The sequence below is a fragment of the Acinonyx jubatus genome, chromosome B1 (genome assembly GCF_027475565.1).
Source record: "Acinonyx jubatus isolate Ajub_Pintada_27869175 chromosome B1, VMU_Ajub_asm_v1.0, whole genome shotgun sequence".
Taxonomy (NCBI): domain Eukaryota; kingdom Metazoa; phylum Chordata; class Mammalia; order Carnivora; family Felidae; genus Acinonyx; species Acinonyx jubatus.
The window spans coordinates 37,327,485-37,353,718 of record NC_069382.1 but is presented as its reverse complement, the minus strand read 5'-3'; the positions used below and the strand labels follow the sequence as shown (position 1 = coordinate 37,353,718).

At 38.3% G+C, this 26,234-nt stretch overlaps 1 protein-coding gene across 20 annotated transcripts in view; it reads left to right on the top strand.

Annotated features, from left to right (window-relative positions):
- Positions 1 to 26,234, top strand: part of PSD3 (pleckstrin and Sec7 domain containing 3) — a 780,457-nt gene that overhangs the window by 752,428 nt on the left and 1,795 nt on the right. For 11 of the 20 annotated variants that reach the window (XM_053216468.1, XM_053216474.1, XM_053216473.1 and 8 more), the window contains one exon: positions 13,737 to 14,876. The exons of 1 other annotated variant lie outside the window; for it this stretch is intronic. In XM_053216468.1, the coding sequence (XP_053072443.1) occupies positions 13,737 to 13,952 (216 nt within the window). In that variant the 3' untranslated portion in view covers positions 13,953 to 14,876. Of the gene's footprint in view, positions 1 to 13,736; positions 14,878 to 26,234 lie in introns of those variants that run through there. 8 more of the 20 variants (XM_053216461.1, XM_053216462.1, XM_053216463.1 and 5 more) reach the window with 2 other exon arrangements.

Below are 26,234 nucleotides of genomic sequence, written 5' to 3'. Positions count from 1 at the left end.
CTCATATGTTCTGTTTCTTAAACTCCAAATATCAGTGAAATCATGTATTTGTCTTTCTCTCATTGACTTATTTTATATAGCATAATATAAAATAGCACCATCCACATCATTGAAAATGGCAAGATTTCATTCTTTTTGATGGCTGAGTAATATTCCATTGTCTGTTGTATATCACATCTTCTTTATCTACTCATCAGTCGATAAACATGTGAGCTCTCTCCACAGTTTGGCTATTGTTAATAATGCTGCTGTTGGGGGCACCTGGGTGGCTCAGTCAGTTAAGCATCCAACTCTTGGTTTTAGCTCAGGTCATGAACTCATGGTTTGTGGGTTTGAGCCCCGCATTGGGCTCTGCACTCACCATGCACAAACTGCTTGGGATTCTCTCTCTCTCCCTGTCTCCCTGCCCCTCCCATGCTCTCTCTCTCCCAAAATAAATAAACTTAAAATAATGCTGCTATAACATTGGGGTGCATTTACCCCCTTAAATTTGTATGTTTATATCCTCTGGGTAAATACCTAATAGTGCAATTGCTAGATCTCTAGGGCAGTTCTATTTTTAGTTTTTTGAGGAACTCTATACTGTTCTCCAGAGAGGCTGCACCAGTTTGCATTACCCTAGCTGTGCAAGAAAGTTACCCTTTCTCCACTTCCTCACCAACACCTGTTGTTTCTTGTGTTGTGAATTTTAGCCATTCTGACAGGTATAAGGTTGTATCTCGTCATGGTTTTGATTTGTATCTCCTGATGATGAGTGATGTTGAGCATTTTTTCATGTGTCTGTTAACCATCTGGATGTCTTCTTTGGAAAAGTGTTTATTCATGTTTTTATTCTGCCCATTTCTTAACTGGGTTGTTTTTTGGGTGTTGAGTTTGATAAGTTCGTTATAGATTTTTGATACTAACCCTTTATCAGATATGTCATTTACAAATATATTCTCCCATTCCATAGGCTGCTTTTTAGTTTTGTTCATTGTTTCCTTCACTGTACATAAGTTTTTTATCTTGATGAAGTTCCAATAGTTAATGTTTCCTTTTGTTTCCCTTGCCTTTGGCAACATGTCTAGTAAGAAGTTGCTCTGGCTGAAGTCAAAGAGGTTGCTTCCTGTGTTCTTCTCTAAGATTTTGACTGTTTCCTTTCTCACACTTAGGTCTTTCATCAATTTTTAATTTACTTTTGTGTGTGGTGTAAGAAAGTGGTCCAGTCTCATTCTTCTGCATGTCGTCATCCAGTTTTCCCAGCACCATTTGTCTAATAGACTTTCTTTATTCCATTGGATATTCTTTTCTGCTTTGTCAAAGATGAGTTGACCATACTTTCATGGTTTTCTATTATTTTCCATTGATCTATGTGTCTGTTTTTGTGCCAGTACAATACTGTCTTAATAATTAAAGCTTTGTAATATAGCTTGAAATCCAGAATTGTGATGCCTCCAGTTTATCTTTTTCAGGATTGCTTTGGCTACTCTGGGTCTTTCAGGGTTCCATACAAATTTTAGGATTGTTTTATCTAGCTCTATGAAGACTGCTAGTAGTATTATTTATTGCATTAAATGTATACATTGCTTTGGGTAGAATAGACATACTAACAATGTTTGTTCTTCTAATCCATGAGCATAGACTGTTTTTGCATTTCTTTGTGTCCTCTTCAATATCTTTCATAAGTATTCTGTAGTTTTGAGAGTACAGATCCTTTACCTCTTTAGTTAGGTTTATTCCTAGGTATCTTATTGTTTTGGGTGTAGTTATAAATGGGATGGATTCCTTGATTTCTTTTTCTGCTGCTTTATTATTGCTGTATAGAAATGTAACAGACTTCTGGGGCACCTGGATGGCTCAGTCAGATAAATGTCCAACTCTTAATTTTGACTCAGGTCAATTTGACTCACGGTTCATAGGTTCGAGCCCTGTGTCAGGCTCCACGCTGACAATGCAGAGGTCCTGCTTGGGGTTCTCTCTACCTCTGTCTCCTCCCCTCTCCTGCTTGTGTTCTCTCCCTCCCTCCCTCTCTTTCTCTCTCTCAAAATAAATATATAAACTTAAAAAAAAAAGAAAGAAATGTAACTGATTTCTACATGTTGTGATTTTATATCCTGTAACTTTGCTGAATTCATGTATTCTAGCAGGTTTTTGGTGGAGTCTTTCAAGTTTTCTACATAGAGTATCATGTCATCTGCAAATACAAAGTGTTTGATCTTCCTTGCCAATTTGTATGCCCTTTATTTATTTTTGGTGTTTGATTACTGAGGCTAAGACTTCTAATACTATGTTGAATAGTAATAATGCGAGTGGGCATCCTTGTCTTGTTCCTGACCATAGGAGAAAGGCTTTCAGTTTTTCGCCATTTAAAGATGATATTACCTGTAGGTCTTTCATATGACCCTTATGATGTGGAGGTGTGTACCATCTACCCCTACTTTGCCGAGGGTATTTATCAAGAATGGATGCTGTGTTTTGTCAAATGCTTTTCCTGGATCTTTTGAGAGTATCATAGGGTTATTATCCTTTCTTCTATTAATGTTGTCTATCATATTGATTGATTTCAGAGTATTGAACCAGCCCTGAAGCCCGTTAATAAATCCCACTTGTTCATGGTGAATAATTCTTTTAATGTACTGTTGAATTCAATTTGTTAATATCTTGTTGAGAAATTTTGCATCCAGTTTCATCAGGGATATTGACCTGTACTTCTCCTTTTGAGTAGGGTCTTTGGTTTTGGAATCAGTGGTTTGGTAATGCTGGCTTTGCAGAGGGAGTTTGCAAGCTTTCCTTCCTTTGCTATTTTATGAATAATTTGAGAAGAATAGGTATTAACTCTTCTTTAAATGTCTGGTAGAATTTCCCTGGGAAGACATCTGGCCCAAGACTCTGATTTGTTTGGAGATTGTTGATAACTGATTTAATTTCTTTGCTGGTTATGGGTCTGTTCAAATTTTCTCTTTCTTCCTGTTTCAGTTTTGGTGGTGTGTAAATGTTTATGAATTTGTCCATTTCTTCTAGATCGCCCAGTTTGTTGGTATATAATTTTTCATAGTATTCTCTTATAATTGTTTGTATGCCTGTAGTGTTGGTTGTGATCGCTCCTCTTTCATTCATGATTTTATCTATTTGGGCCATCTCTCTTTGATAAGTTTGCCTACAGGGTTATCAATTTTGTTATTCTTTCAAGGAACCAGGATTTAGTTTCTTTGATTTGTTCTACTGTGGTTTTCTTTCTGTTTCTATATTATCTATTTCTGCTCTAATTTTTATTATCTCCCTTCTTCTGTTGGATTTAGGCTTTATTTGCTGCTCCTTTTCTAGCCCCTTTAGGGGTAAGGTTAGGTTGTGTCTTTGGGACCTTTCTTGCTTCTTGAGATAGGCCTGAATTGCAATGTACTTTACTCTTAGGACTGCCTTTGCTGCATCCCAAAGGTTTTGTTCTGTCATGTTTTCATTTTCATTGGCTTCCATGTTTTTTTCCTTTAATTTCTGGGTGAACCCTTTTCATTCTTCAATAGGATGTTCGTTAACCTCCACATATTTGAGGGCTTTCCAAGTTTTTTCTTGTGGTTGATCTTAAGTTTCATACTGTTGCGATGCAAAAATAGATATGGTATGATCTCAGTCTTTTTGTTGAGGACTGAGTTGTGACCCAGCATGCAGTCTATTCTGGAGAATGTTCCATGTGTACTCAAGAAGAATGTGTGTTCTGCTGCTTTAGGATGAAACGTTCTGAATATATCTGTTAGATCTGTCTGATACAGTGTGTCTTTCAAACCCATTGTTTCCTTGTTGATTTTCTGCTTAGATGATCTGTCCATTACTGTTAGCTATTAAAGTCCCCTACTATTACAGTATTTTTATCAATGAGTTTCTTTATATTTGTGATTAATTGATTTATATATTTGGATTGGGGACATAAATATTTACAGTCATTAGATTCTCTTGATGTATAGACCCCTTAATTATGAATAATACCCACTTCCTCTCTCGTCACAGTCCTTGTTTCAAAATCTAGTTTGTCTGATGTAAGTATGACTACTCCAGCTTTCTGTTGACATCCATCAGCATGATAGGTGGTTCTCCATCCCCTCACTTTAAATCTGCATGTTTCTTTTGGCCCAAAATGAGTCTCTGATACTTTAGGAGAGGGTTGAAATTTATTTATTTATTTTGAGAGAGAATGCAAGTTGGAGAGGGACAGAGAGAGAGAGAGAGAGAGAGAGAGAGAGAGAATCCCAAGCAGGCTCCACTCCATCAGCGCAGAGCCCAACATGGGGCTTGAGCTTATAAACCATGAGATCACGACCTGTGTAGAAGTCAGACAATTAACCAACTGAGCCATCCAAATGCCCCAGATCTGTATTTTTATCCATTCTGATACCCTGTATCTTTTGATTGGAGCATTTAGTTATTTACATTCATAGTGATTAATGAAAGATATGTATATAGTGCCTTTGTTTTACCTGTAGAGTTGGTGTTTCTGGTGATGTGGTCTCGTCCTTTGTGGCCTTTGTTGCTTTGTCTTCCTCTTTTCTTTTGGTGTTTGTTTGTTTATTTGTTTGTTTTGTTTTGTTTTCTCCACTCAAAAGTCCCCCTTAAAATTTCTTGCAGGGCTGGTTTAGTGATCAAGAACCCCTTTACTTTTTGGTTGTGAAACTCTATCTCTTCTATTCTGAATGACAGCCTTTCTGGATAAAGAATTCTTGGCTGCATATTTTTCCCATTCAGCACACTGAATATTTCCTCCCACTCCTTTCTGGCCTGCCAAGTTTCAGTGGACAGATATGCTGCTAACCTTATGTGTCTATGCTTGTAGGTAAGGACTTTTGTCCCTAAATGCTTTCAGAATTCTCTCTTTATCTTTGTATTTTGCAAGTTTCACTATGATATGTGGTGGTGTTGACCTTTTTCTGCATCTCAGTTATAGCATTTTTTGAATTTCATCCTGACTAATTTTAGGTCTTTGATCTCTGCAGCAAGAATTTTTCTTTTTAGAAACAGATATATTGCTTATATCTGTTTTGAGCACATCCTTGACTGTGATTTCTTCTTTACCTTTCTTTTGGGGAGAATTACTCTGTGTTGTCATTTTGGTTAATTACCTATCTTTGCCATGTTTTAAAAGCTTGTTATGTTTCCTGCACCTGAGATTAATGCTATATTAAAGGGTCCATATACTGTCCAGGGCCTGGCACTTCAGAATGTTTCTGGTGTATGCTGTGTGCACTCTGCTGTTGTGTTTTGGCTGCTCTTTCCCAGTGGTCTGTCCTCTGCAGAAATCCTCCTTGCTTGCAGTGTGGAGTGTTCGGACCTTTACCTAGGTATGATTTGATTTGTTTGTTAACATGACACTGGAAAAAATAATGGAAAAAAAGCCTGACCCTAAAATAAGAGAAAAGGAAAGAGAACAACACCAACACACGCACACACACACACACACACACACACACACACAAACAGAGAATAAGAAAACTATAAGGCTGATCCAGAGAAAGAGAAAGGTGGGAAAAAAGAAGAAAAAAGAAAAAAAGAACCCTCATCAAAAAAAGAGAGAGAGAAATGAAAGTTAATGAAAACAAACAAACAAGAAACTTTGAGCCTGGTTCCAAAAGAATAAAAGAAGAAAGAAAAAAAAAAAAGAATAAATCTGGTCCTAATTCCACCAGAACTGCAGATGTCCTTTTGAAGGACTCGATTTTTAGTATACAGGGTGCTACCTATGGTGGTCTTCTGGAGCAGAGGCTCACTGCATTGGCTCAGAGTCAGTCCTGTCCCAGTTATAAGCCGTTACCAGGCACAGGGGGGTTGGGTTTGGTGTAAGGGGGTCCAGACTACACTGGGGGCCACTATGCTGCTCTCTGAAGTCCCACCATATTCGTGTTGAGCAGAAAATGGTCCCTTGGACTCTCTCATCCTGAGGCAGGAGTTCTCACACCTCCCACTATTTAGGCAGCCCTCATAGACTGCAAGGGCAGTCAGCTTGCCCTCTGCCACAACTCTCCTGTGTTTTTTCTTTGACTCGTGGCTGGGATATAAAACCCAAAGTCTGGCACCAGGCAGATCAGCTCCCCTTCTCTGAAGTAGAGCCTCTCCACACTGTGTTTGATGTCCTTGTCCCAGAAAAACAGTCCCACACCTGCGCAGTGCACAGAATCTACAGCACTGCTAAAAGCAGCAAAAAGATTATATGCCCTCTGGGTGTGCCTCTGTCCCCTGCCAATGAAAGGCCTTGTGCTTATGCCCACAGGGTCTTTTGTCTTTGGAGAGGCAATATACCGTCTTCCAAAAGTACTCCAGGAAGGGGAATGTTGTCTCCCAGGGTGTCCGTAGATTCCTACACCATACTAAGCACTCCAGGACCAGCTGCCTTCTCCTCAGGAGCATGCACCACAGATCTGCTCCAGAGGAAGTTGTGCACTTCCAAAACCTCTTGAGTTTGAGCTCCAGATGTTGTTTGCAAATAAACCTGCAACACTCAGTGCTTCTTGCACCCCAGTCTGTGGTCCAAAAAGGTTTTCCTCTCGTGCAAACCTGACACCACACTCTTTCAACCCTCTTTTTTTCTTTTCCTTTGTCTCTCCAGGGAAAGAGTTCCTTCCCCCTCTGCAACACCACCGTTTTCTCTCCCCCAGTTCACTTCTACATACCTCTCACCTGCCACGCTGTCGCCCTCAACTGTGGAGATCCTTCTTCCAGTCTGCAGATCCTTTTCCTCGGTGTTCCAAGTTATCTAACCTCAATACAACTGTGTTTAAGGAACAAGGAACTCCCAGGGTCCCCCTGCTTCTCTGCCATCTTAACTCCTCCCCGAGACTGTTAAAGTTACTTTCATTCCCATTGCTCTTTAGGGCTTCATGCAGAGCTGTGTTTCTCTACTCAGAGACAATCTTTTTTGTTAGCCCCAATCTAGATAGATAGAGATTTACATATTTGAATGAATCTGTAATCTCAGAAGAATATGGCTGAAACCAATACTCACAAATAGTTCTAAGATAGATGTTTTCTAAAATATTTTGAAGACAATTTGGTTTGGTGTTAGAGAATGCTACAAAACAAAGCTGCATCACTGGGTTTAGTAGCTTCTGTCCCTGTAAATCCTTTTAACCTGAAACCAAGCACAGCCGTTTGGAAGTTTATAAATACACATCACCTTCTTTTCCTTATTTCTCTTAACAACAACTGAACACTTATTTTCCAATCCTCTTTCATCCTTAGCTTTTGCTTTGTCTTTGTTTTTCACCAGTGCTATTCTTTTTATTTGTTGACTGACACATTGATGTAATTTATTTGGGACAATAGCTTTGCAGGTTGAGCTGTAGCATGAGTGTTTGAAATGGTTTTTCCTTCATTTATTTTTCAGGTGAATTTTCCTAGTAGTATCAGTTCCTTCAAAGACTAGTAGAAAATTGATCCTGTCATCTTCTCTCCTTTTGTCCCCTTTCAGGTCATCTCAAAAATTTGTCTTTCATACTCCTTTTATTGCATAAATCCCCCAGCTTCATGAAACTGGGGCATCTGGGTGGCTCAGTTGTTTAAGCATTCGACTTTGGCTCAGGTCATGATCTCGCAGTCCATGGGTTCAAGCCCCATATCAGGCCCTGTGCTGACAGCTCAGAACCTGGAGCCTGCTTCGGCCTCTGTGCCCACCCCCACCCCCAGCCCTCCCCCTCTTGTGCTCTATCTCAGTCTGTCTCTCAAAAATAAATAAATGCTAAAAAAAATTTTTTTAAGGTAAATACCCCAGCTTCATGAAATAATATGCCTTCTACTGGTTTTCTGAATCTATTTTCAAACTGCCTTTAGATCGTTTTACTAAAGGTTGTTCATATTGGGAGTACTTTCCTGTACTTTAATCTTGCCACCAAGAAGTTAGGAAAAGATTAAAATAATAAATTTTTAGAATGAATAGGACATTAGAACTAGTATGCCCTTTATTTTTTTCATTTCTTTATTTTTTTCTGATCCATGCTTCCTTTATTCCATGGCCAACCACCATGCTGTCTCCACACCACGGTACAAAGACTGGCAATCATTCACAATCCTGCTGTACAACAATCTGAGGCTTACAGTGCATTTAAGGCTTTTAAATTTGAAAAGAAAAATGAAAATAAAACCAAGGAACTCCCAAACCCAAACCCCCAACCAAGATGATCAGTGTAGCAATTTTTAAGTGTCTTCTGTTTCTGAGGCTTACTCGGTGCAGCTCCAGTGTCAAAACCCAAGTAACTCCTAAACTGAAAAGATTAGTTTAGTGAAGTTTTAATTACATAAATTCTTAAAAGCATAAACTTGTGATTCTTTTTTTTTTGTCTTGGAAATATTATAACAAAATTTTAATAGCAAAGCATAGGAATAAAAACATTAACAAAATGTATTCAATCATTTACATTACAAATGAGGGGTCCGCAGTTTGTCTTGTAGCCTGACAAAAGAAAACTACCCATTAAGAATCTACGCACAATGCAATTGCGAATATGTACAAGTACTTTAAAAAAGCCCTACAAGGAGGTCTTCATAGAAGGAAAGTCAGCTAGGCTCTGTGTTAGACCAACCAGACAATCAAAGTATTAAAACTCTTCTCCCACAGCCTGGCCATTTACGAGCGCTGTCCCCGAGCCGTGGAGCCCCTCTGGGTGGAAGGGGCTGGTCACAATGACATAGAACTTTATGCACAATACCTGGACAGACTAAAACAGTTCATATCTCACGAACTGCCTAATTCCTGAAGAAGGCGCCTTGATCATACTTCATTTACCGCGAACACCGAGTCCTCTGTTTCGTACATGCTTGAACTGGTCAGCAGGAATGGCGTGACAGCCATAGAAGTGCCCGCCTTTTGGTGTTCTAATCAAAGAGCTGATGAAATCCTAGCCTCCTGTATCTAGAGGTGGCTCTCCTCATTCACACAGCACGCTAAACTGAACATTGGTGGCAGCCAGCGTCCCTGCATGGCAGGAAGCGGGGAATGGGAGCTGGGCGCCAGGCGCCGGACCTTTGGTTTTCCCATGCTGTGGGGGGGGATGCTCACGCCTGTTGCCCCGCTGTCCCCACCAGTCACGATTCACTTATGCAGGACTCAGCCCTCTCCCCACCAGTGTTCTCAGTATTTGACATGCATCTCTTTTTCGGCCACTGGATTCATGGGTTCGATCCATTTGTGAAGTTGTGATAGAATATAACACAAAGGAATTCCTTTGCTAAGCTTCGTTCACAGACTGATCTCTTCCCCCAAATAAATCAGTCCAAGGGTACTTTACTGAAATTATCATGAACAGGTTCATCCACTGGAACCATGTAAACATGACTGGAATATTCTTGATCAAAAGGAAACTGGGTTTTTTTAAGTGTAAATTTATTACTAGTCAACAGAGTTTTAATATTTTGATTGTATGCCCTTTGATCTAGTATGCCCTTTAGATGTCTGGTTAATCCCCCAATTTCACTGATGCACAGACTGATGTGTAATACTGATGACATTTTTATTACAAATGCCCTTACTAAGCCTTTTTGTAGCTTTCAGAGAAGCTTAGTATTTTATTCGTATTTTATTCATTTATTTTGTTACATTATTAAGATTAGAATGTGTATCGGTAATGCTTTTAGCTGCATTTGACAATGCCTTAATGGCTTAAACCCTAAGGGTATTTATTATTCATACTTAACAAGATATTCAGAGGTGGTAGGGAATCATGGAGTTGGATCCAGCTCATTGTATCATCAAGAACCCAGGCTGTTTCTTTCCATTTTTCCTCAAGTTAGCATGTGGTCCTTTTGTCTTCATGCCTGCTGCCCCAGTGCACAAGGTACCATTATAGCAATCACATGCATGTCAAGGAAGAGATAAGAGAAAAGGGAGCTTGCACCTAAAGCCTGGCCTCTTTATGAGAAAGCCAGATCACTTTCTCAGAAGCTCCCCATTAGACTTCTCCTTACATCTCATTGGCAAGACTATCACAGGATCCATCTTAGCTGCACATGGGGCTGGGAAAGCATTCATGTTTTTTAGTGGGAGTTACCTTTGTAGTGGGAGGAACATAGGAGTAGAGGAGGTTGAAAATGCCTTTAAATTGGTTACACCAACAGCCTCTGTCAGACTAGTCATCCTAAAAAAAAAAAAAAAAAAAAAATATATATATATATATATATATATATATATATATATATATATTTTCATATCCAGAGAGAAAATATATTCTTAAGACAATGGGTTCTGGATTCAGATTTCTTTTTTTTTAATTAAATATAATTTATTGTCAAACTGGTTTCCATACAACACCCAGTACTCATCCCACCCAGTACTCATCCCTCCTCAATGCCCATCACCCACTTTCCCCTCCCCCCATCAACCCTCAGTTTGTTCTCAGTATTTAGAGTCTCTTATGGTTTTCCTCCTCCCTCTCTGTAACTTTTTTTCCCCCTTCCCCTCCCCCATGGTCTTCTGTTAAGTTTCTCAGGATCCACGTATGAGTGAAACATATGGTATCTGTCTTTCTCTGCCTGGCTTATTTCACTTAGCATAATACCCTCCAGTTTCATCCACGTTGCTGCAAATGGCCAGATTTCATTCTTTCTCATTGCCAAGTAGTATTCCATTGTACATATAAACCACATCTTCTTTATCCATTCGTCAGCTGATGGGCATTTAGGCTCTTTCCATAATTTGGCTATTGTTGAAAGTGCTGCTATAAATATTAGGGTACATGTGCCCCTATGCATCAGCACTCCTGTATCCCTTGGGTAAATTCCCAGCAGTGCTATTGCTGGGTAATAAGGTAGTTCTATTTTTAATTTTTTGAGGAATCTCCACACTGTTTTCCAGAGTGGCTGCACCAGTTTGCATTCCCACCAACAGTGCAAGAGGGTTCCTGCTTCTCTACATCCTCACCAGCATCTATAGTCTACTGATTTGGTCATTTTAGCCACTCTGACCAGCGTGAGGTGTTATCTCAGTGTGGTTTTGATTTGTATTTCCCTGATGAAGAGTGACATTGAGCATCTTTTCATGTGTCTGTTGCCCATCTGGATGTCTTCTTTGGAGAAGTGTCTATTCATGTCTTCTGCCCTTTTCTTCACTGGATTATTTGTTTTTCAGGTGTGGAGTTTGGTGAGTTCTTTATAGATTTTGGATACTAGCCCTTTATCTGAGATGTCATTTGCAAATATCTTTTCCCATTCCATCAGTTGCCTTTTAGTTTTGTTGATTGTTTCCTTTGTAGTGCAGAAGCCCTTTATCTTGATGAGATCCCAATAGTTCATTTTTGCTTTTAATACCCTTGTCTTTGGAAATGGGTCAAGTAAGAAATTGCTGTGTCTGAGGTCAAGGAGGTTTTTTCCTGCTTTCTCCTCTAGGGTTTTGAGGGTTTCCTGTCTCACATTCAAGTCCTTCATCCATTTTGAATTTATTTTTGTGTATGGTGTAAGAAAATGGTCTAGTTTCATTCTTCTGCATGTTGCTGTCCAGTTCTCCCAGCACCATTTGTTAAAGAGACTGTCTTTGGGGCGCCTGGGTGGCGCAGTCGGTTAAGCGTCTGACTTCAGCCAGGTCACGATCTCACGGCCCGGGAGTTCGAGCCCCACGTCAGGCTCTGGGCTGATGGCTCGGAGCCTGGAGCCTGTTTCCGATTCTGTGTCTCCCTCTCTCTCTGCCCCTCCCCCATTCATGCTCTGTCTCTCTCTGTCCCAAAAATAAATAAACGTTGAAAAAAAAATTTAAAAAAAAAAAAAGAGACTGTCTTTTTTCCATTGGATATTCTCTCCTGCTTTGTCAAAGATTGTTGGCCAATCCTGGGTTCTCCATTCTATTCCATTGGTCTATGTGTCTGTTTTTGTGCCAATACCATACTCTCTTGATGATTACAGCTTTATAGTAGATGCTAAAGTCTGGGATTGTGATGCCTCCCACTTTGGTTTTCTTCTTCAATATTACTGTGGTTATTCGGGGTCTTTTGTGGTTTCATACAAATTTTAGGATAGTTTGTGCTAACTTTGAGGAGAATGCTGGTGCAATTTTGATTGGGATTGCATTGAATGTGTAGATTGCTTTGGGTAGTATTGACATTTTAACAATATTTATTCTTCCAGTCCATGAGCATGGAATGTTTTTCCATTTCTTCGTATCTTCATTTTCCTTCATAAGCTTCTATAGTTTTCACATGCAGGTCTTTTATATCTTTGGTTAGGTTTATTCCTAGGTATTTTATGGTTCTTGGTGTAGTTGTGAATGGGATCAGTTTCTTTATTTCTCTTTCTGTTGCTTCATTATTGGTGGATTGGAGTCAGATTTCTTGACGTCAAATCCCAGTTTTACTTCTTTGAAAACTCTGACTTTAGACTTCTCTCTGCCTCTATCTCCTTTATTGTAAAACAGGGATAATAATGTACCAATTTTATATTGTTATTGTATTAATGACCTGAAATTAGCATGTGAGCACTCCATATAAACTACATTATCACCATCAAGCAAAGCTTGGCATCCCCACATAGATACTGACCAAACCCAGAGCAAGCTTAATTACTAGAAGCTATTTCCCACTCTTGAACAAAAACAGTTTAAAAGAGTGACCTCAAGTAGCTTCAACTTCATAATTATTAACTTAAAACTAAGATGTACATAATCTCAGTCTGATCAGGAAAACCCTTAAAAGACTGACAATCATAACAGAATTTGCCTGCATTTGTTGGGACAATTTATAACTGAAATGTCATCTTGTTTAGAAATAGAACACTTTAGGGGTGCCTGGGTGGCTCAGTCGATTAAGCGTCCAACTTCAGCTCAGGTCCTGATCTCACAGCTCATGAGTTTGAGCCCTACGTTGGGCCCTGAGCTGACAGCTGGGAGCCTGGAGCCTGCTTCAGATTCTATGTCTCCCTCTCTCTCTGCCCCTCCCCGACTCGTGCTCTGTCTCTCTCTCAAAAGTAAATAAACATTTTTTAAAAAATGTAAAAACAAAAGAACTAGAACACTTTGGGCTTTCTTATAAATCATTCGTGTGTCAAAGCAGTATGGTGAAAGTCTTATTTTGACTAGAATCCATCAAATCAAGAATCTGAGACCTGTCTGTAATTTGCATACATATATGCATATATATATATATATATATATATATATATATATATATGTAGTACATAGTATAGTATACAGTTCTATAGTTTATAGACCCAGATCAAACCAAAAAAGCACCAATTAGGGTTAGAGAAAAAAAAATCTCTGCAATGTTCACTTCAGTTATTTCGAGACAAAGATACACAGAGTTAGGAAAATCTAGGAGCTGTTTAAATCATCATAGATACTCAAGAAATAGTTGATGAAAAAAAATGTGTACAATTGAGAAAAACATCAGAAAGTAATTTGAAGTTTGTGAGAAACCATAGTGCTCTGAGAAATTCGTGATCCTAACAAAAGCAATGGCAGGAAACCCAGAGCAGCTTCTACAGTATTGTTGTCATGTAGGAAACCAGAGACTGGATTCACCATTGACAGATTCCTCAAGTTGAATCTTTGTAGAATTTCAGGGAGTAGGGAAGAGAGTAAACAACCATATCCGAGCTAGACTGAAGTGAAGGCCTAGGTCACGTGAGGGAAGTTCAAGTGACTATACCACTGAGCCATAGGAGCCATCCACTTCCCCAAAACCAGAGGTTATAGCTCCTCCAGTTTACACCATTCTTCTGCCTGTGTTCAGGAAGCATGATTCTGCTATGCATTTATGAATAGTGTACTGACTACTATTCTTCTCTGACTTTCCTTCCAGAAAACCCGTTATGAAATTTATGTCAGCATTCTAAAAGAAGGAGGCAAGGAGCTCCTGAGTAACAATGAAATTGAGGCTGTAGGACTGAAGAAGTCACATTCAAGTCCTTCACTGAACCCAGATTCATCTCCAGTCACAGCCAAGGTCAAGCGTAATGTGTCAGAGAGGAAAGATCACCGACCTGAAACACCAAGCATTAAGCAAAAAGTTACTTAGAATCGATCTGTGACCAGGAGGTACTGGTCATGGAGCAAAATAGAGTTTTTCAAGATCTTTCTGGTAAACCCGTGAATATATTTTTAAAAAGTTTGTGACTAAATGGTGCATTAGTAACCTTTTCTATTGTATAGTTTTGTTAGTTTCTGTACTGATTGTCTCTTTGCTCTTGATTACTTTGCTTTGATGATTTTTGCTACTTGATGACTAATGCACCTTTTTTTGTGAAGGGGAGGGGGATCATGATTTCAGAATGAATTATGTGTCACTTTTTCTTTGTTTATTTTTTCTTGTTTGCACTCTGCTCAGTTGTTTTATGTATTGTCAAATCAGCTATTACACTTTTCTAAGGTTAAAAAATGTAAATCATTGTGAAACATTTAACTGGACAAACTTGGTAGTTGAGTAAATTCTAGCCAGGGTTAATATAAGCCTTTATATGTGAAATGTTGCTCAGTCACAGAGGTGGAATTGAGCACTGGCAGAAATTCAATTAAGAATTACAATTCTGGGAAGCAAGATGGTCCACTGTGATGCAGGTATGCATATATCTTTGCACTTATTGTTGAGTTCTGACCCTGCTGGAAGCATAGAAAAGGGGGTGTTAACAAGATGGGAGGACTGGAGAACTAAAGAAGTGCATTAGCTTCCTTGAAGTGTTGATTTCATTTCAGCCAAAGAAGGAAATAGGAAGTGGAATCTTTTTGCCATTGAAGGTTGTGGAAAAATGACACCAAGTTCATTTTGTTTCTTAAAGGGTGGTGGCAATAATCGACTCTTGGGGAGCTGCAGTAGTAGGTATGTGGCTGGTGTGCAGGAAATTGTTACCTCACTTCAAGGTCTAGGCTAGGAATCCAGAATCATCTCTGTCTATCAGTACTCTGCCATTCAGGAATTACGTTCATACACACACACACACACACACACACACACACACACACATATATATATATGTATACATATATACATATATATATATACATATATATATATATATATATATATATATATATATATATAAGCATGGTGTTATCTCCTGGTTGTAAAAATATTGGGGTCTTCTTAAAAAAAATAATGTTGAAATGGAACCCCTTTTGTTTTTAACAAAACAAATTAAGAGGAAACAGTAGCTGCAGTTGTTCAACAATGTGATTCTTTAAAATAAATCTGAAAGTAATAATATCTAAATGAATTGTGGCTGGAAAACTGAGGAATCTACTGGTTGTATATGCAGAGTTAGTTTATTCTTATCTCATGATCTCTTTGATAGCCAGTTCATTCTGCTGCTACTGAACTTTCTCCTAAAAAAAGTACCTAATTTTAAGTCAGTATTTTCTATCTATTCAGAATAGTTACAGTCACGAATTTGTTCCACTGCTGGTCCCTTTGAAATTTAGGGTGACAACATATCCTCGTGTAGTGGAAGAAAAAGTGAAAATTGAGCCCTGAGTTAGAACTTTCTGATTTTGAAACCTTGAATGTTTGTGATCCTTAAAACTATAATCTCCATGACTTCTGAACTAATGGAATCACTTTGAATACTCTTTTACCTCCCACACAATTTGCTCTAGTTCTACTCAGTTTATTAAAGGCACTATGACCAAAGAAACAGGGACTCTGCAGGAATAGCATGGTTCCAGTGAATTAGAGAAAATCTGCTATTAAACCATGGTGGTTTCTAGTAGTATATTGTTCTGATGTACCAGCACTTAATTCTAAGATTAAGTAATTATAATCTTAATTATAAGATTAGTAATAACATTTACTTTACCTATATAAATGCCCATATTTGCTACTGCCCAAAAGAGAGAAACCCTTCTCTAAGGTTGTAGTTGCTTGCTTTGTGAGAAGTTTTTGCCATACCTTTGAAAAACTCACCCTAACCGTCTATCTTGTTTATGTAAAGACATTGACTAAATTTGTGTGTCAAAACCGAAAAACAAGGTAATTACGACATGGCCCCGTGCACCTGATTCATTTTTGTAGCTTCTGACCAAATCCAAGATTTGCACAAAGGAGGAATCATCTTTCTTCCTTGAATCTGAATAATTAGTGTGTTTGTTTTCTGTATAATATATTTATACCTAGCAAGAGAGAAATACCTAGCCATGTCATCTCTGAGCTTCAGTAACTAAAGAAAAATAAACATCCCTGATTGGCTTGAATGTGTTTGTCAACAGTGTGGCTGTGTCTGTGTATATAGAATGTCTCTATGTATTTTACTTACAGTATATAATAGACATGAAATGGTACCATGCTACAGTATTTCTGACATTTAGAGTAGTTCTAACATGCTCAGTTAGAATCAGCACCATTACAGCATTATTCCTATTATACAACTCACTAATGTTAGCTACAGGAATTTCTGGATATGCTAATAGATAAATGGGTGAGAAGGACACTTTGAAGCTGTGTTTTCAGTTTCTCTTTTAAAAACAACTGCAGAAGGTTTTTCTTTGAGCCAGAATCCCAGATTGCCTTGGCATGATGTTGCCCATCTTCCCGGGATGGGTTGAGAATACCTCTGTCTGTTGTCAGTGCACCTAGCAGACCAAGAGTTTATCCAGTAATAGGAGGAAATGGCCCCTGATTCAACTAGATTCTAAGAGTCTTGCCCATAGCCAACCACATTTTCCTTTGTGATCATTTCTTTCCTATAGTATCAAGTCAGAAGAAATTGAAGACATTTCCTTTCACAGCTATTCCAAGCCTGCTGCCTCACCTCCTCCTTACCTTCTAAAGGTACTCCCCCTCTTCCCATCCCCACTCCTCACCCATACCTTAGCATCAGGAGCCTTGGGATTTCTCTCCATGTGATAAATTATTATTCTCCTTCACATAAATACATGTAATATTATTTTTTATATAGAAAGTCTTGATAGTCATCAAAACATCTTGATGGTAGTCTTGTTGCAAATTGACCATAGAAGTGGTCCGTGTATAAAATCTTTGAGTGTTTTGGGGTTTGTTTCCCCACCTCACATGTTGACTTTCACAGGAGGTCTCAGAAATCCCTTGTTAGCAATCAAAACTTAATTACTAGCATGCAGAGTCCTCATTTTATTGCCATGCCATAGCCATTGTTTGAAGTGTGCTTTTTAGAAACATTTTGGTAACTCTTAGCAATGCCTAGTTAAACCAAGCAATACTTCCATGTATTTTAATTAATCTCAAGTAAAACCAACATGTTAGAGTCCTCTGGTAGAACTGTAGTTCCTATTGCTCTTTGGTAAAGAAGGTAGAAAGCAACTGTACAAGAACGTCTATACTTCTGTTATCCTAATTCAGAAGATGAGGATTTCTGTCCTCAGTCAGAAGTGATTGAGAGAATTCATTCTGGAAAAACAGAATTGGCTGGCTTTCTAAGGCCAAGCTATAGGTGGTCTCTTGAGTTTGTATTTCACCCTGTGGCCAAACCACAGAACATCTGAGGCTGGAGAAGAATTTATATAACCAGCAGTAAAGGAGGCCCTTTGCTGCCTAAACACAAAGTTGTAGAGTTTTCTGCTGGCCCTTGCCTGCTACTCCCTCTGATATAAAAAGCTTGAGAAGCTTTTCTTAAGTAAGGCGGGGCCTGATTTGTCTATGAGTTGTACCGTTTCTCTGCCTTTACTCCTAATCATAGACAATGGGAAGAAAATTGACCTTTAAGAAGTTTCTCTATTGTCTTACTAGCAAGACTTTCTTGGATATAGTTAGTTGTCATTGGAATTTTAATTCCTTTGGCATTTACCGTGTAGTCATCAATAAAGCCTTCTTTTTTTTTAGATTTTATTTCTGAGTAATATCTACACCCAATGTGGGGCTCGAACTCACGATCCCAAGATCAAGAGTAGCACACTCCACCGACTAAGCCAGCCAGTCGCCCCCTAGTTAAGCTTTTTTAAGCCAGATTTCACAGGGAGTTTCTTAGTCTTGTAGGTCCAAATTTCTTTACTTTAGCTCTTAGGGACCTGGTCAAGTTTACAGCACATTGGTAGCCACCTTCCTTAATTTCAGCAGCGAACAATATCTTTACTTTTCAAATGACATTTTTTTCCAGTTGTAAAATTAATACTGTTAAACAAAGAACCAAAGTGGTATCCTAAAAATTGTTAAAAGTAGAGTTTAGTTAATGATTAATAGTGTGACTTTGGGTTTAAATAGCATCTGCTTTTCTCAACATCGAAGTTACTCTGACAAGAAAAAAAGATCAGTCAGCTTTGTAGGCAGATGAGCTTCTGGGTCTACCTTGCCCCAAAGCTTTCTGGCTGTCTCTTCTCCTAGGCCAGGTCAGGCCACTAGTCTGCTTCAGGTCAACAGATATCTCCATCAGCCTTTTGACATTTTATACTGTCAAGTCACTTGGAGGACTTTAAAGGTCAGTAGTTCACCACAAAATAATCCCAACAAGTGATAGGGAGGTGCTTTGTCATTGCTTTTCCTCTCAGATTCCTTTTCAGTGTCTCACTTTTAAAGGGAAACTGAAGTCCAAAGCCATTGCCTTTCTCCTTTTGTACCTATAGTATCCAAAAACAAGTGTGCAGCATTCTGCTTAGGACATAATGCCCCTTTGCATGCAAAGAGAATATCTTCACAGAGAGAATGTCAGTAAATACTTGAATCTGCATGATAGTTTGCTGGCTTGAATGTAACAGCAAGAAAATATTGCAAGTTAAGTAATTGTATATACAATTTCCTTAAATGTCCTTGGCTTGTTCTTTGTAATTTATGTGTGTATCTGTAGTATTGCAGGCTTTTGGAGAATATTCATATAGATAGTTTGTCAGACATCAAAAGAAATGCTTTCTGTCACCTGCCAATGTTGTATTGTGGGTATTTATAGTTGTATATATATATATGTATATGTATCAATGTGTAGACTGTATATCAGTATATGGTGTATGTATATCAAATTTATTTTTAATAACCAGTATGATATGAAAAGCAAGTAAAAACCTCATAGGATTGATTATATAATGCAGTTATTGAAAGTATATATAGTGGTACTGTTTTATTAAACTTAAATGATATTTTGATTAGCTTTTTAATAAGACTTTGTGTTAGAAAATTCCATCTTTGATCTTTGAACCACCAGGGCGAAAATGACCCTGAACTAACTTCGTGAAACTCTTTCAGTGTACTGTGTACAATACTAAGGAAGTAGCTCATTATAACTTGAGATCTACAGAAAGAAAAAAAATAAGCATCCTATACAGTCTTAACAACTTCGATATTCTGAGTACTTAACCATAAAATCAAACTGACAATTTTGGGCTTATTACAAAATGTGGTGCTTTAAAGCACACGTTCTTTATTGTTGTAATTAGTCCAGACAAATAGAGCTTTCAGAAGAATTAAATAAGTGCCCACAGTATCATTTTTGTGCCTGTGTCTATTTTACAGTAGATGGAACCACCCTTCTTGCACCACCTCCTTACCCTCTTTACTTTAAAGAATATTACATTGCTAAAGTATATCAGGGCTTCCCAAGATCAGGTACTATATTCTAGGTTTGCAGTTGTACAAATTAGCATCTAGTGTCACAAGTGAAAGAATTTTAGGGCAGGCTATGGACTAGGTTAAATCTTTATTTAATATTTTTATACTTAGGTCTCTTCCTGCCTCTCCCCAAAGAGCCACTGGCCTTAGTTATTTGAGCTTACTGCTTATCTCACAGTGTGTAAATAGATAATAGATTAAATGTGTATTATTCAGCATGTTTGGTATATTTAAAGCAGCAACTGAGTGTGTTTGAGTGAGTGGTTGAGTACAGTATATTTTTAAGCATACTGTCTCCTATTCTTTGTATCTGATTCAGAGAATTGGAGTTATGGAATGAAAGACTAATCTTTAGCTCTAGGCTGCTGTTGGTAGTTACATTGGAGTTTTTTTAATTAATTCTACAGTCTCAAACTTTTTTGCAAATATATCATATTTCCTAATTTGTTCTTGACGTGCAGTGAATTCACTCTGACTGATCAGCAGGGTCTTTGTTCTGCAAGAGTGTATTTCTTTCTAAAAATTATAGTGAATTGCAAAAACATTCATTTGATTCAGAAAGCATATACTAAAGGAGTAGCAAAAATAAAGTTTCATTTTGGGCCTTAATCATTTGAACTGTTTGGACTTTTAATATAAAGCCATGTAGGTTATAAAGCCAAGTAACCATTTGGCGTGGACAGTAATATACACTGTATCAGAGTATATATGCACATTGATTTTTTAATGTCATTAGGATACTTTTTTAGTTATAGGAACAAGACTAATTAGACCAAATTGAAGTCAGGGGGCTTTGGGGGAGGAGTGTGTGAGCTGGTTGACTTCCATTTAGGATAGACATATATGTGGTCAGTCCTCCGCTCCTGAGAGATTCATAACCAGTTTACTGTCCCCTTAGGTGTGTAAGGGGAAAGTTTCACATATCTGGGCCTCTCACATGTGTACATACGCTTGCACACATGTACACATAATGAATGTTTTAAGTTATACAAACTTAAGACACAAAGGGCCAGAGTGTAGAAGAGGTGATGAATTAAGGGGGTGGAAACTGCATCACAGGAATGTTTTCTAAGGGCTAGGGAGGAGTTGAGCTCTAGTGTCTGACTTTGACAAGTATTGCATTTTTAACAAATATGTGAGGGGATATATATCACATCCACCAAATTGAAGGCTTTCTTATAATTCACAAGTAGCAGCTCTCCAACATCCCGCAGTAGCATGGGGACATTCCAGAAGGCTGAATTTTCTGGGGTGGCATTGCTGCGTGCTCTGGAGATCATTACTTTAAGAAAGGAGCACAAATGGAGAAGGAACAAAACACTGTAGGAACATTGGTGTGAATTGTCCACATTCCCCTTCAAGCTGTACTGGTAAGAAAGTTCAGATTAAAGTATGCTGAACAGTTAAGCACTTTTCCATCAGCAGTGACAGTGAAGATAGAGATGAGAAGGAACCCAGCTAAAATATATTTCCCATTGCAGGGTAAGAGCTAAATTCTCACTAATAGTGTTATTAAAAGCACTTTAACTTCAATTCCTGAAAATGGTGGTCAATGGAGAGAAATTTGGGGTTTCAGTTACCATTTCCCTGTGAGCTTGCATAGATAAGTCTTTAGACACTCTCAGGAGAGTCCTAACAAGAAAGCTCAGCTAAGGACAGTACTGTAGGTCTGAGGCTCCTTGCTCTGACCCCTGAATACTGGGGCACTGCAGAGGGTGATAATGTATTCTCTCTGCAAAGAGGAGATTCTCTTCTGGCCTTCTACTCCACTTGGGCTTCTACTGAGCAGCAAACACATCCTGGATTTCAGTGCTATTCCCCAGCTTTAGGAATCCAGCTCTTCTAATGGGTTGACCCTGCTGAGGAAAGATATCAACTCTGAGAATGACTGAGTCACTGGGGATGACATATGACAAAGGTATTTTAAAAATTCTGTGACTGAAGCCAAGACCATATATTTTGCCTTTGCAAGAAACAGGTTGGCACATTGAGCTCTACCAAGGGATGGATGATATCTTTGCCTTTGCACCCAGATTTCTGAAAATGGGTAATGTTTCAGTTCTGTGGGAAGGGTCAAAGGACACTAAGCTTATTGCTTAGCATTTCTGCTCAGTCAGATGAGAGCTGTTGGGTAAAGGCCTAAATGCCTCCCTGCATTCTCTTCTACCTCAAGTTTTAGGAGCCCATTTCTAGAACAAAAATTTACACAAGTGGAGAACCAATACTGTCAGCCTTGATTACTGTAGGACAGGCAGAAGGGTGGTAGTTTATATCCTTTAATATAAAACAAGGTTTTGACTTTTCCAACTAGTAACTGGGTTATATTTACTGTGACTCAAACTATTTGGCAATGTGCAACATTCCTTTGCCTTCAAAGTTTTCTCCACCAATCATTGCAGTTTCATTGCAGCCCTGGTGCCATATCTCCCTGCAAATTGTGAAAGTAATTAGTGACAAAATAGCAGCCTACTCCTTTTCAGTAGTCCAACTGTCAGCATTAGCAGACTTAAGTAAGCTAGTGAGACTGAATTATGTACTGGAAACCTGTTCCTCCTTATCACCCACCAGACTGAAGAAATGCCATCTCCTATAAAATTATGGCATTTATGGTGGTCATCTTTGTAATGGAACAGTAATTTATGTGGGTATTGCTAAGGTGTTTAGAGAATATTTTGAAAATTAAGTTTACATTTTACAATTGCTTTATTTTTTATTAAAATAGTTGTATATAAATATTACCTTGTTTGTTGTTGAAGTAACCTAAACCATGTAAACAGACAAGCGAGTCACCTGATATGTATAGACGCTGTGATATATAGAGTACTTTTCCCTATTGTGTAATGTTCATGAATTAACTGTTCCTGTGTTTTTATAAGTTGGGGATAATTTGTTGTTTTCCAACAACAAAATCTGTTGGGTTTAAGTGGCTTTTATGTAATAGAAATCATGTGAAATAGTGAAGGATTTAAAATATGTATATGATAAATGTAAATGTACAAACTTTAGAAAGAAATAAATCTAACAAATTTCAATCATTTAGGGGGATAATTTTATTTGCTTATTTAAGCAACTGTATAATACCTTTAAAAATCAAAACAACACACCAAACCTCCTCTTGCATTAAAAAGACAACAACAAATCCACAGTAAGAGATTTCACCAGGGTACTTGATTAAGGGGTAAGAAAGTCAAAACTATTAACTATTAACTATTAACCTTCATTGACGTCTGTGAAAACACGTGTTTGCACAAAGATGTTGATGAGATTTAGGAGGCCTACTGTCTTCATCAGGGGGCTTTAAGCAGGGAAAGAAAACTTTTTATAGCAATTTCAAGAACTCATTTGCATCCCCATATTCTAACACTTTTTATCAAAGTAGAGGGACTTAAGGTAATTATTGCTCTAAAATGCAAATGCTGATCATGCTTTATGGTGCCTAGTGTATATATCTTTGTTATCATAACCAAACTTAATATTAAAAATGATATCTGTTGACTTGGAAAATGAAAAAATAAAATTCCACCCTAATCACCTAACTTCTGAATATTTGAGAGGATGTTTTATGTTTGGCAATTTGGGCTTTCTGAAGCAAGATAGCTGATAACGAATGAAACTGCTGCCTGGCAGAGATGAAAACTGATGTTATGTATAAATCTCTAAATAGCTTGGCGTAGGGAGGAAGGGGGAGATGGGTGGCTTCCACTAAAATCCCCTGTGTGACTCTCAAACATGAATCCTCTTACGTAAATATTGAATCATATTGTACATCTGAAACTAATATAATGTTCTAATGTCAATTATATCACAGTTTGAAAAAGAAACAAATATGAATCCTCATTGCCCAGTTTTCTGTCCTCTAAGTCTAGGAGTTTTGTCTATTTTGGGACTGTTTGTTGCACAAATTAATATTAAAAGATGAAACCTCAAGACAAGAAGCTAAAACCCAGGAGAAATAAAGATAAAATGAAAAAACTATCAACCATAAATAATGTCTCACCTCTACATTAATTCTATTCCATGATAGTGTGAAATTTACCAATGAGACTCCTGAATCACCCAATTTTTATTGAGAAATTGTAAGCCATAGAAAATACCGAAGACTGGCATATGTCTTTCTAATATTAGAGAAGAGTGTAAGTTCTGGATGCTGTAGACTAGTGAGCTTGATATTAATTCTGGGCATAATTACAAAGTGAATGATAAGGATGCAACATTACTGCAAGTCAGCATGGCTTCTCAAGAACAAACCATTTCAGACTATGTGTATTTCCTATTTTGTAAGATTAAGTATATCAGAAAATACTAGATAAAAGATCTGAGCCACAACAAAGAATTTAATGTGGTCTTAAATATGTCTGGGCTAAGTGGTGAAATATCAGTGTTGGTGGGTGTGTAACCACTTGAATGGTGCTAATTAAAGAATACTTATCAACCTGGAAGAGCATGTCTAGTGTCCTGCTGCAAAGCTCACCTTTTGGCTCCATCTGTCCAACATTTCAATTACTAACTTTACTAAAACTATAAAAATGTGTTTATTAAAAATGTGCATGTCATAAAGCTGGAAGAGAATGATTTTACTAGAGACAGAATCAGGATTCAAAAAAATCTCAACAGGCCAAGAAAGGGACAAATTAACAATGTGAAATATTAAAGTGTAAGAGCGTAAGATTTTACACTTTGGTTATTAAAAGAAAAACTTTACAAGGTCAAGCTAGGATCTGGTATATCACAAGCAAATAGAAAAGAAAGCCTCCAGATTTAGCCCACAGCAAACTCAATTACAGGGAACAGAGTGATGTAGCCACCAAAAATATTGGTGCCATCCCAGGAAGGTGAAGCACACTGCTCTACACTAATGAGACTACAGCCAGAGAAACTGCCTTGAGACTTGAGATGTAAACAAACCAGAGGGTATGCAAAATTAACAATCAAGATGGCAAAAAACAAAACAAAACAAAACAAAACAAAAAAACTACGAACAATGTAATGAGAGAAATGTAGGAAACACATGAACTGGGGATGGTTAACCATGACAGAACTAAGGAATATTGGTTTTAAAAGTTTAAATGAGTCCTATGTGGAAGGGGGATAAGGGCTGTGCTTTAGCAATTGAAGGGGTTTAATTAGGAGTGGTTATTGGAACCTACGAGAACTTACTAGAAGGGAGAGCTTTCCACTAAAAGCTGGCCACAACACACAAATCCCTTGCCAATAGAGTAGTTCAGATGTGGTGTGGCACCCATGTGGGAAGTTAAAATGTTGAGAAATAAGAAACCTCAGATGGGTAGTTGGATTGTAACAACTGAGCACTTAGGTGCTTGGTGCTATGCTGGCTACTTAACATGGATCCTCTCATTTAATCTTTATGAAATTCTATGATATAGCGCTATTATTGTACCCAGTTTACAGATGAGAAAAAGCCTACATCAGGTTCCATCTCTTCAGATCGTCAACATGTTAATTCCTCAACAGCTTCTATCTTGATCTACAGAAGTCAGAGCTAACACTAACCTTTCTTGTCAGCCTTAGTTTTGAGAAACAGTGACTCCACTCACAAGAATACGTATGTCACCCAGGAGGAAATGGCAATAGAAATAGTCCTTTTAGCTCAACACGCCTAGATCACACCCACAGAATTCTGAATGAATTGATCTGGAGTATGGAAATTTTAGATGTTCTCTGGGTGTTTCTAACATGCACCAGGGCTTGGGAACCATTTCCTTGGAACTTGGCAACTTAGTAACATCTCCTTGAACTTTGTGGGAAAAGTATAATCTTAGGCCACTTCCCAGACCTGGTGAGTTACCAGGATTCTGCATTTAAATTACATCCCCAGGTGCACATTAAAGCTCGAGAAGCACTGCTTTAGAGCAGTTCCCAAAATGTGATCCCTCAAGCAGCACTAGCAGCATCTCCTGAGAATTTGTTAGAAATACAAATGACTGGGTGACTCGGTTAAGTGTCAGACTTCGGCTCAGGTCATGCTCTTGTGTTTGTGAGTTCAAGCCCCGCATCGGGCTCTGTACTGACAGCTCAGAGCCTGGAGCTTGTTTCAGATTCTGTGTCTCCCTGTCTCTCTGCTCTACACCTCCCACCTCAAAAATAAATAAACATTAAAAAAAAGAAACACAAATTCTCTATCCTATCTCAGACCTATTGAATCAGAAACTCTGGGGATGGGGCCCAGCTATCTGTACTTTCTCAAACCCTCCAGGTGATACTGATGCCAAAAATGAGAACCATTGTTTTAGGATAACTCACTGGCTACAGAAGCCTTTAGTACTCACAAAGGGCAACTGGCTGTTTACTGCCATTATTGTGTTGTGCTTGATGCAATGCTGCCCATTGACCCTTGCATCTGTTAGCTGTTGTCATGAAGAAGAGAGACCAAGCTTTGACCACTGAATTATGAAATAGGATATGGATGCCGAACTGGCCAGAATCCTTGCAGAAGTGAATGGGAAACTCCAGCACTCTCTTCTTCTGTGTAAGGCGTCTTCCTCCTGACCCACTGCATAGACTCTGCCTGAGATATGTGCCTTAGGCTCAGCATTCTGAAATGGCTCCTTCTGTCAATTCACTTGCCTACCTTTAAGGACAATCTGTCCTTCCTTTTCTAGGCAACGTTTCCTGACTAGATTTAGTTCTGTCCTAAGTTACAACTGAATTCTGGACACACCACTAAAATTTGTGAGAGACCTTTATGACCTGAAAGAATATGTCCAGGGAATTCTTACCTGGCAGTTTTCCTACAGTACAGTTGCTAGATAAAATATAGGATGCCCAACTACATTTGAATTA